Source organism: Diabrotica undecimpunctata, chromosome 3 (assembly GCF_040954645.1).
Source record: "Diabrotica undecimpunctata isolate CICGRU chromosome 3, icDiaUnde3, whole genome shotgun sequence".
Classification (NCBI taxonomy): Eukaryota; Metazoa; Arthropoda; class Insecta; order Coleoptera; family Chrysomelidae; genus Diabrotica; species Diabrotica undecimpunctata.
This window is the reverse complement of record NC_092805.1, coordinates 76300137-76311135: the sequence shown is the minus strand read 5'-3', so window position 1 is coordinate 76311135 and position 10999 is coordinate 76300137. Positions and strand designations below refer to the sequence as shown.

At 30.2% G+C, this 10999-nt stretch overlaps 1 protein-coding gene across 1 annotated transcript; it reads right to left on the bottom strand.

The window, feature by feature from the left end:
• Positions 1-4549: 4549 nt before the first annotated feature.
• On the bottom strand, positions 4550-5626 carry LOC140435903 (uncharacterized). The gene is made up of 2 exons (XM_072524616.1): positions 5433-5626; positions 4550-5378 (listed from the first exon to the last, which is right to left on the bottom strand). Exons 1-2 carry the CDS (start codon positions 5624-5626, stop codon positions 4550-4552), a joined length of 1023 nt encoding a protein of 340 aa, XP_072380717.1.
• Positions 5627-10999: the final 5373 nt, after the last annotated feature.

Sequence of the window (10999 nt, the reverse complement as noted above, 5' to 3'; positions counted from 1 at the left end):
AGGATAAACAAATTAAATAACTTATAAACTGTTTGGTCGGTAAAATTTGGCACATTTTACTTACTCATTAACTCCCACAATTTTAAGTACTTATATTTCATGTCGTTATGCAAAAAACACAGATTTAAATTTATAAATTACTACAAAAATAAGGGTTTTTTGTAATTATCTCGGTGAATTAATTATGTGTTTTAATTTAGAAATACTCAAAATTAAGAACTTTTTATGATCTACAATTTTTATTTGAACTATTTTTCTCTAGAATGTGTAAGAAACGTTTTAAAGACAAAAAATATTTTTTTCGCTTTTTAAGATTAAAACAAAAAGCCTAATCAGCTGTAAGTCATCACGGATTTTACATCAGCTTTCCCTTATTCTATGGTTGTAAATCCTTTACAACAAAAATAAAAAATCTTAGTAAATTAGAAGCGTTCGAGTTGTGGTGTTACCGTCGCATGCTCAGAATCCCGTGGACAGCACACATATATAACAAACGTGTGCTAGATACTATGCACAAAGAGCGGGAATCGATCAACATTACCAAAATAAGAAAGGTCCAATATTTCGGCCATATAATGAGAGGACCTAAATATTGCTTACTCCGGTTAATCATCCAGGATAAAATCGAAGGAAAACGAAATAAAGCAACTGTCCTGGCTGCGTAACATTAAACAATTGACAGGTCGAACGGTCGAGGAATTGTTTTATCTAGCTGCCGATCTAGAAACACTTCATCAGCTTGTTAATACGACGAAAGCCAACCCTTGAAAATAAGCACGGCACACAAAGAAGAAGAAGACCCCTCATACCTATACATTTAAGAACCTTCATATATATATATATATATATATATATATATATATATATATATATATATATATATATATATATATATATATATATATATTGTTGTGATCTGCTTTATGATGTCTTATTATTAATTAAGACTAATTTAATTAATCCAATTATTTAATTAATTAGTTCACTAATTTATGCAGAGTCATACAATTCAATTACTATTAAAAATTCTCAGGGTGCCTTTTTAATTTTACTTTAATCAGTTTACTTTATATATCTCTTCTAGTGGGTTCAGTATCTCCTAGTTGCTCATAATCGGGATAAAACAGGAAACGGAACTAACATTAAAACAACATAAATATGCACACAAGTTATTATTTATTTCAATAAGCAATACGGTGAATGTTAATAAATAACTTTTTGTGGGCAATTATCTTTCCCAACAAACTCCTATCCTCTAAATTTAATTTTAATTAACAAACTATCTATTGATCTGCTTTATAATAATATCTACAAAAAAATTTACCATATAAAAAATATAATTTATTCACAAAAAAATAACTCTTTAAAACTTGGAATCTTAGTTCGTATGCTTATATTTGATTTTATCTTTAGAATGTCTTAAAGTTTTCTTTCATTCAAATTATTTGACTGACCTTTATTTTTTTACACCAATGATGTCTCCTCTCGATCAAACCACAGTTCCTTCCTTGATTGATTATGTCCGGCTACCATCAAATCTTTCCAGTTCTCAGCATCGCTCCAAAACCGCATACCAGCAAACTACTCCTCCGAAAACACAAGCCCAAGCCTCTTTTGACCGGGACTCTTTATTCACAAATTCTCCTTTCTTTCTCAATTAGATCTCGTGGACTATGCAGACTCAAAAGAGGTATTAATCTTCTCGTTTTTGATCTGCTCTCAGCTTCCACCTTTTTCACTAACAAACGAAAAACACTCCTACTCCGATTGACTACACGAAAAAACACGTCTTCTCTTCTGGTCTGCCGGTAACATAATAATCTTTTCAATCTCCCCAGACAACCTTCTCAAACTCTCTCATCCCCCATTCCTTTTTAACCAATCATAAGCATTCATCTTTCCCACTAATTTTCGATTCAGAAAATTTCCAACATAATATTTAAAACAAATAAACTAATTTCACTCAAATTACTTTTCAGAAACCATTAACAATTTTGCCTTTTTCAACCGAAATAAGCTTCCAAATTCTTGTTATCTCATATCTAAATCTAATTCTTATTTACTTTCGAAAAATGTCCACCGCAAAATACAATTACAAAGTTTATTCCTTAAATATATAATTACACGAATTCCATTGTCCTTTCACTATTCACTTAGTCCTTCAAGGAAAAACTAGTCCGTCACGGAAACAATGTCTTTTCTTATTCTAACGATTACAAATAAGTACAGGGTTGTATTTTAACTTATATGCCCGCGGTATAATAAAATAATAAAAAAAACTCTTTATTCTATTTCCGATCGATAAACTGATCCATAAAAATATATGTTAGTTTTGATATTTCCGCGGGAGCTGTATGTTATATCAATGGTATTCCGGGTTTGACTCCGCGTTAAATGTTGTTGGTTTTGATAAAAACCATTTTGACGACGTTTCGGCAAGATCTCACTTGCCATTTTCAAGTCTCTCTGGATGTTCTGCTTCTTGTCGATGTTCGAGTGGAAGTGACGCTACGGGTGTTAGGTGTTACAAAAGCCAGCCGCCTAACACCCGTAGCGTCACTTCCACTCGAACATCGACAAGAAGCAGACCATCCAGAGAGACTTGAAAATGGCAAGTGAGATCTTGCCGAAACGTCGTCAAAATGGTTTTTATCAAAACCAACAACATTTAACGCGGAGTCAAACCCGGAATACCATTGATATAACATATATAGGGTAAAGGTGACAATGGTTGGCACCTTTCTGTCTTAGTTGGGTTTCATATATTGAAAAGAAACCGATATTGGTTTATGTGAAGTATATAATGAACGAATATGAGTGTCCAGATATTGCTTGTTAACCCTACATCATCATTTTCTATGGCTATCCTTGTTTTACACTAGAAATTTATGAATTTAACAAGGATGGACGTAGTTTATAGTGGTTGGCATGTATATTACACTGCTTGGCATCTGATGATTTAATGGTTGGCACTTGTTTTGTGGGTTGGCATATCAAGTTTTTCTTTTTGAAAAGTGCTTAAAATTAATGTCCTAATTTACCTAAAGTAATAAAAACCAAAATGTTCGCTTAATATTACATTTATTAGACGTAGGATATTACAAATTTGTGGAAAATGAATACTTTAATTAGAGTTCGGTGCACTTACTGCAGATGAATACTTTATCAAATATTTTTTTGTTGCATTTCAAGTGAAAAGTTCTTATACATTTTGAACATTTTCTTCCTTTTCTGTTTAGGTATATATTGTCACCACATTGATAACAAATTCCGTTTATTACTAGTTTTTTTTTAGAAATAGTCATGCCACATGACATCTGTTGAGATTTTGTATTATTTTCTCCAATAGTGTCAAAAGAACATCCAGGAGATGAACAATCAAGATTTTTTATTTCTATATGATTTGTCGACTTCTGTAAACTGCTATTTACACTTCCATCTTCTTCATTATTTTTCTGCTCATTTTCAGTTATATTCTCTGTGTTACTTTTTGATACAGCTGTAGCTGGCTTTACTAATATGTTTTGTTGGATACATACTGATTTTTTTTTGCTTCAACATTGACTTTAGTTTTTTTGTTTCTTTCTGCTAGTGTAACTTTCCTTCCTTTACTTATATTAGCCTTTTTCCTGTCTTCCTTTGCTTTTCTTCTATTTTCTTTTTCTTCTTCCTGCAGCCTTTTTTTCTGTTCTTTATTCTCTGCAATAACTTTCCATTTTTCTGATGTTATGACATATGGCAGTTTTTCTATTTGTCTTTTATTTTTCCTTAAAGGGGACGATGGCCAGTGCAGAATTTCACTAATAGGCACTACGTTCTCTATAATCACATTTTTTGGATTAGGCATATCTTTGACTAATAACTGATCAAATGTTGATTCTGTTTGCGCTGTAGAAATATTATTAGCAAACAATTCCATGGGTTTCTCAGGATTTGTTGAAATATCAGGCATGACCTCATTAAAGGTACCTAGTGCATCTCTCAATTCGGGATCAAAGCTAAAATCCAGGAAGATTTCACTAGTTTCAGTATTTGCGTTAAGTAATCTTCTATCAGACAGTGTGTCCACATCTGATTGAAGTGGCATGTCTACATTATTTATACCTGACGGACATGGTATATCTAAATCCGGTATAAAATCTATAGGCATACTTTCTATATCATATGAAGTAAGTGTGGTATTATTGTTGCAAGTAAAGAAATTCCATATTTTCTTTAAACATAGATTTTCCCTACTACTATTGATTCCACCATTGGCAACTTCAAAATTGTGCAACAGATCTGGACCTAGCAATCTTTTAAATGTATCAAGTGTTAACACCGGTTCATCTGATGCATTAGTAGTGTTTATTTCATCACCGTCATTTTGACTTGTCTCCACTCCATTTCCTTCATTCTTGTGTCCCATACACTTGGAATAGTCTATTGCATTACAATCCCAAGGAAATAGGCCAGTAGCTCTAAACCCATTAATTATGGTACTATTTTTAACATAGTCGTTTACAACCTTGGAAAGTAAAGGAGCAAAGTTTTCTTTCGTAAACTGGAGCTATGGATGTTGTCTTCTCCATTGAAGTATGCCCTTTTGCCAGCCTGCCTTTAATGGCTTAAAGGCAGCGACATCAGCAGGTTGCAACAGTCTTGTAGCATTTGGGTACAAAGCTATCAGCACTATACCCAGCTTGTTGCATAACTGATTAACTTGGAGAGTCAGATGTGTTTTATGCCCATCGACAAATAGAATAACTGGCTTTTCAACCTTATTTTTTACAAGGAATGGGTTAAATACGTTTGCTATGTATTCGTAGAATAAAGCAGATTTCATCCAGCCATTTTCTGAATAGCCTACTCCCCAATCTTCTGGAACTGTTTCCAATATTTCTTTTGGAGGTTTTCTCTTATATGGAAATATGATCATTGGTGGAGTCACACCACCATTGGCACAAAAGGTGAACATTACTGTTAACGCAGCTTTAGCAGTTGCTTGATCCACCTCGTACACATTTTTTGTACCTTTGCATGCAATTACTTTTTTATTTTTTGGGCATAATAAAAAATTTGTTTCATCTCCATTATATATTCTATTGCCATCTTGCAGTATACTTTTAACACCTTCATTTTCAAGTTCTGTTTCGATTGTTTTGAACCAGTTTTTGATATCATTTTCGCTAATACAGGCACTAGCTTGCGTAACTGCTTCGGTAGTCCTCAAGCACAATTCTGGATTCCTTTTCATGAATGCACGATACCAACCTTTGCCAGGTAAGCCATCAGGAAATGGGGTGACTCTATTGGCGTTCTTTATAATATTTTGTACGCTGTGTTGGACATCTTCAATCCGCCTAGGGAAACCTTTCTTTTTGCACGTTACTATCCACCTGTTAATTTAGAAAAAGTAAATATCGTACATTATTATAAAATTTACGACTTACTTAACCAAAATTGATTCTTCCTCTTTTGTAAGATAACTAGCTGGACCAAAACCTGGTTTCTTGAATTTATTTCCCATTCGAAACTGAATCGTTGATCTGGGCACACCATACAATTTTGAGGCTTTTAATTTTGACATGCCATCCTTAACTGCTTCTACTGCTTTATGAATCTTTTCTTCTCTTTCTCTATTCATTTTAAACACCTAAGAGAAATTAGAGTAAATATAATGCCTTCAAATATTTTAGGGGCATATTTGGTTATTTTAGGAAAGTAACTACCTACTTACACGTCTATATACTACCTTTTTTGCAAAGATATTTTTTTAATTAATAAATCCTAACTTTCTTATAAACTTAGCTCCTACATAAAGGAGGTGTCAAAGGTAGGTGCCAAGGATTGAAATACACAATAATTTTTAAAATACGGTGGTTGGCACTACATGCCAACCAATAAATTTGTCATTTTTTTGTAGACAGTCGTTGGCACTAAATAAATTTGAGGTTAAAGTTTATACAAAGCCTCATCCTTTAGTGTAATCAAGATATAGACATTGTACACTATACATACACTAGATTTTTTATGACACAACTTACCTTTGGAACAATATATACATAAATTATTCACACACTGTTTAGCAATATAAACTGTCTCCAGACTCTTCCAGATACAGCGTAACAAAACCACTCATGAGATGGATTTACTACCAACGTAAGAGAACAAAAATACTAAATACACCAAACTACCAACACTAAACTGTAAAACTATAGAAACCTGATGTCCACAGAATAAAATATAAACAGTTGCGTTGAATCAGAAATTTGCATGTCAACTACTATAGACCTGCCAACCACTGTCACCTTTACCCTATATATATATATATATATATATATATTGTGACGATTAGGGTTTATAGAAAATAATTTATAAGTTATATACTACATAATATTAGATATTTGGTTGTTTTAAATAAGTTATATACTAGAGAATTTAATAAAAATATATTTATGTGAGGGCATTTTTAATAAATTAGCATAATAATTGTAAAAATTTGTATTTTAATATTGTAAATATATATAAGTGAGCCATGTGCTTAGGCAACCAAAAATACTCTCGGAGATTGACAGATATTTATACTCTGAAGTGACGTTTAAAAATATTTACGAATATAAAGTGGGTTATAATAATATATTGTTTGAAATGTGTATTTTATTAAATTAGAATGTTAAGTTACTAATTTAATTATATATTCTGATCTGAAAAGCCTAAATGTAAACAAAATTATTAATAGAAAAGAATGGAATTCTCTGGATCTCCGGAGATGGCCATGTTTGCGAAATGGTTTGTTCCAGAAAATTCATACAAGTATGAAATAGAACAAATTGGAACATGATCTCTTACGAGATGGTTCTAGAATGTCCAAAAGATATAAATACCCGTGATTTGGATTCAAGATGGCAGTTTTTGAAAGTTTTTAGTCAGAAAAGTTGTAGATAGTGCAGTCAGAAGAGTTTTTAGCAGTTTTATCATGAAAGTTAGTTAGAAGATAGATACATTTACTTAGTGAAGTCAATTGTTCAGAGTTTTTAGAAGTTTTTAGTCAGAAGTCAAGCAGTTTATTATGAAAGTTAGTTGGAGTCAGTGAATCAAGTACAAATAGTCAAATTGTTTAATATAGTGAGTTAAATGAAGATTAAAAATTATGCATATAATTTAATGCACATTTATAATTATACACAAATAATTATTGAAGATTAAAAAAGGTATATTGGAAGAAATTAAATTATATTATGGTTGGAGATTAGTATAAATCAACTTATAATAATTGGATATTGGTATATTGAAAAGAAGAATAAATATAAATGCTGTTTGCTGGTTTGGTTGGTGGTGTATAAATGTTTATGAAGAAAACTATATCTTAAATTGGTAGAAGCTGATAATTGGAAAAAGAAATTTCACAAAAACAAGGATAACCGAAGTACGAAGACTTTCAGTGGTGATTAGAATATATATAGTGGAAAACAGTTCATTTAGGCATTCAGTGAAAGAAAGGTACAAAATTTTGTTAATATAATTTAGTTAGTGTCATAACAATTTCAATTTTGAAGATAGTTTGTTTAAATTTTAGATTGTCTATAGAATTTAATTAGTTTTATAAGAATATCAGTTTAAAGATAGTTTATTTTAAATTTACATTGACTAGGTTAGATATATATGTGTGTTTCATAATAGTTATAATAAAGATAATTTAAAAAAGTACTTACAAACTAATTCTTTGAGAACCGCGATAAAAACCCTATATATTATTAAAATACTCATTGCTCATCATTCAAACAAAAAACACATCATAACAATTTGGCGCCCAACGTGGGGCTCTCTATTTAAAAGAATTAGTTTGGGAAGATAAGTGCTCTCATATAAGTAAATTAATTATCAGTAGAAAGAAAAAATTATAGATTTTATTTTTAATTATATTTGAACAAGTAAAGTCTCAAAATGTCTCAAGGAAAGAAAGGTACAAGAAGCAAAAAGAATGAAGAAGATGTGGAAGTAGAAACACAACCTATACAAGAGGAGAGTTTAGTTCAAGTTCCACAAGATACTGCAGAAATGAATCCAGAAAGAGAGGAAAATGTCAATATGGCAGCTTTGATGTCATTAATGATGCAGATGAACAAGACAATGGAAGAGAATTCAAAAGAAATCAAAGAAGACATGAAAAAAATGGAACAGAAAATGGAAGAGAATACGAAAAAATTGGAAGAGAATTCAAAAGAAGTCAAAGAAGACATGAAAAAAATGGAACAGAAATTGGAAGAGAATTATAGAAAATTAGAAAAGAAAATAGAAGATAATAATAATAAAATTGTAAAACAAATGGATAAAAAACTTGAAGCTGCAGAGAAAAAAGTAGCAAATGAAATAAAAAGTATACGGAATGACTACAAGAAAAGGATAGACAATGAGAGGACAGAAGTAAAGAGGATTATTCAAGATAATAAGATAGATATAGAACAGAAAATAGAGTTACAGAAATGTAACTTAGAAGTAAAAATTAACGAAGACAGGAGAAACACAGAAGAAAAATTAGACGATATACAACAAAATATCCAAATAAATTGTAATCAAATAAGAAATGTGGAACAGAGAATAGATGATATTTCACAAATGAGAGACATAGGGAGACCTTACTTAAATTTAACAAATGAGACTGGGATTAAATTCTCTGGTAATATAAAAAATTTGCATCCTAGAGTATACATAAATAGTTTAAAACATAAATTAAGATTGGTGAATAATATTAATGATATTAAAGATTATATTAGAATGACATTAAATGACAATGCAGCAACTTGGTTTGCTAGTATTGAGAATGATTTAGATAATTTTCAAACATTTGAAAATAAATTTTTAAATTATTATTGGGGTGAATTAGAGCAAGCCAAGTTTAGAGAAATTCTATATTTTGGAAAGTATAATCAAAATTTAAAATCAAATATGGTAGATTATGCATTGAAATTGATAACAGTTGCAAAATATTTAGAACCACCACTTAGAGAGGATGAAACAGTCTTAAATGTATCTAGACATTTTGATGCTGATGTTGTGCAAACCGTAACTGTACAAAATATTCAAACAATAGATAGTTTTATTAATTTTATTCAAAGAATACAAAGAGGCAATATGACAAGTAATAATAACAACAGAAAAAACAATAATAACTTTCAATATAATAAAAATGATAATCAACAATCATATAATAATTATAGATATGGTAATAGTTTACAAAATTTTAATAATAATAACAGTAATCCAAATAGACAGAACTTTAATAATAATACTAGTTATAATAGACAAAATTTTAATAATAATACTAATTATAATAGACAACATTTTAATAACAGTACTAATAATAATAGACAAGATTTTAATAATAGAAGAAATACAGAGCGACCTAACTATAACAGACAGGTAAATTGTGTTCGAAGGAATAGAAGCTGCGAAGACAGGGAACAAAATAGTACAAGGCAGGAAAATGTGAGTAGAAGTCATAGTAGGGAAAGACATAGGACATCAGATCCAAGTGGTCAGATACAATCTGACAATTCTAATAATCAAAATTTTGTGCAGTAAACTTTCTGAATTACAAGTTAGGCCATTGCTATTATGAAAAACCTTCTGAATTTATTTCTTTAGATGAAGATAAAATTATTGAATCTATTAATTTAATTTATATAAATGCTTTGGCCAAAAATAAAATGATTAAGATTATGATAGATACTGGTTCAGAAAGTACATTAGTCTCGGAGAATTTTATTTTTAATACATTAAAACTATCAGATATAATGAAGATTCCAAAAATTAAAATTATTGGTGCAAATAATAAGAAGTTGGGTGAAATTGATAAACTAGCTAATTTTAAAATTAATATTCTTAATAAAGAAATTAATATGCAAGGATTTATTGTCAAGGATTTATGTGTTGATATATTAATGGGAAATGATGAATTGGAAAAGAAGAAAGTAAAGATAGATTTTGAAGAAAAAATGGTAACTTTGGAAGGGCAAATAATTAAATTTATGCAGAAAGATGAGGCGGAAGAAGGAATAAGAGTTGATAGGATATTATTAAAAGAAAATAATGATGTTTATGAAGAAGAAATGTATTTTGATGATAGGGAAATGTCCCAAAAGAATGTAAAGAATAATGGTAGTGAATATTTAAGGAATGGAAATTTTAAGCAGATGGATGCCTACGAGGCGGAGTGCGTAAAATTGGAAGCAAGGAATAATGAGTACATAATGAAGAATAATTTTATTTGTAAAGAAGAAGATATAATGAAAGTTTTAAATTGCCCTGAAGAATATAAATCAATAGTCATTTCCATATTGCAGCAACACAAGGGACTTGTCAATAAAGAAAATAGAATTGCACAAAATTATATCCATAGTATAAAAGTTAAAGAAGAAAAAGATTTTAAAACAAAATCATACCCAATACCATATAAATACAGAGAAGAAGTAAACAAAACAATTAATAATATGTTAGAAGATGGAATCATTGAGAAGGCAGACACACATTTTATTAACCCCATAGTAGTAGTACGAAAAAGATCAGGTGAAATCAGGTTATGTTTGGATGCAAGGAATATTAACAAGATTACTGAAAAGCAATTTGAAGCACCAATGAGTATAGATGGAATATTAGGAAGAATTACAGGAATGTCATTTTTCACTAAAATCGATTTACAGCATAGTTTCTGGTTAATACCTCTAGAAAGAAAAAGTAGACAGTATACAGGATTTCAGATAGATGGAGTAGTATATCAATTCAAAGTAGTACCATTTGGACTTCAATCATCTTGCAGTGCTCTATGTAGATGTCTTCATGATATTTTGGATCAATATGAACATTTTGTAATTCACTACATTGATGATATATTAATTTTTTCTAAAACGGCTGAAGATCATGAGAAACACCTAAAAATTATAATAAATAGATTAGACAAAGTTGGACTAAAAATAAATCAAGAAAAATGTACATTTTTTCAAAAAGAAGTCATATATCT

Excerpts from the sequence above, each read along its gene's own strand:
- LOC140435903 (XM_072524616.1), bottom strand. The coding sequence starts at position 5,626 with ATGAATAGAGAAAGAGAAGAAAAGATTCATAAAGCAGTAGAAGCAGTT. Across the intron at positions 5,379-5,432 it reads GAAGAATCAATTTTGGTTAA|GTGGATAGTAACGTGCAAAA; the intron begins GTAAGTCGTAAA and ends CTAAATTAACAG.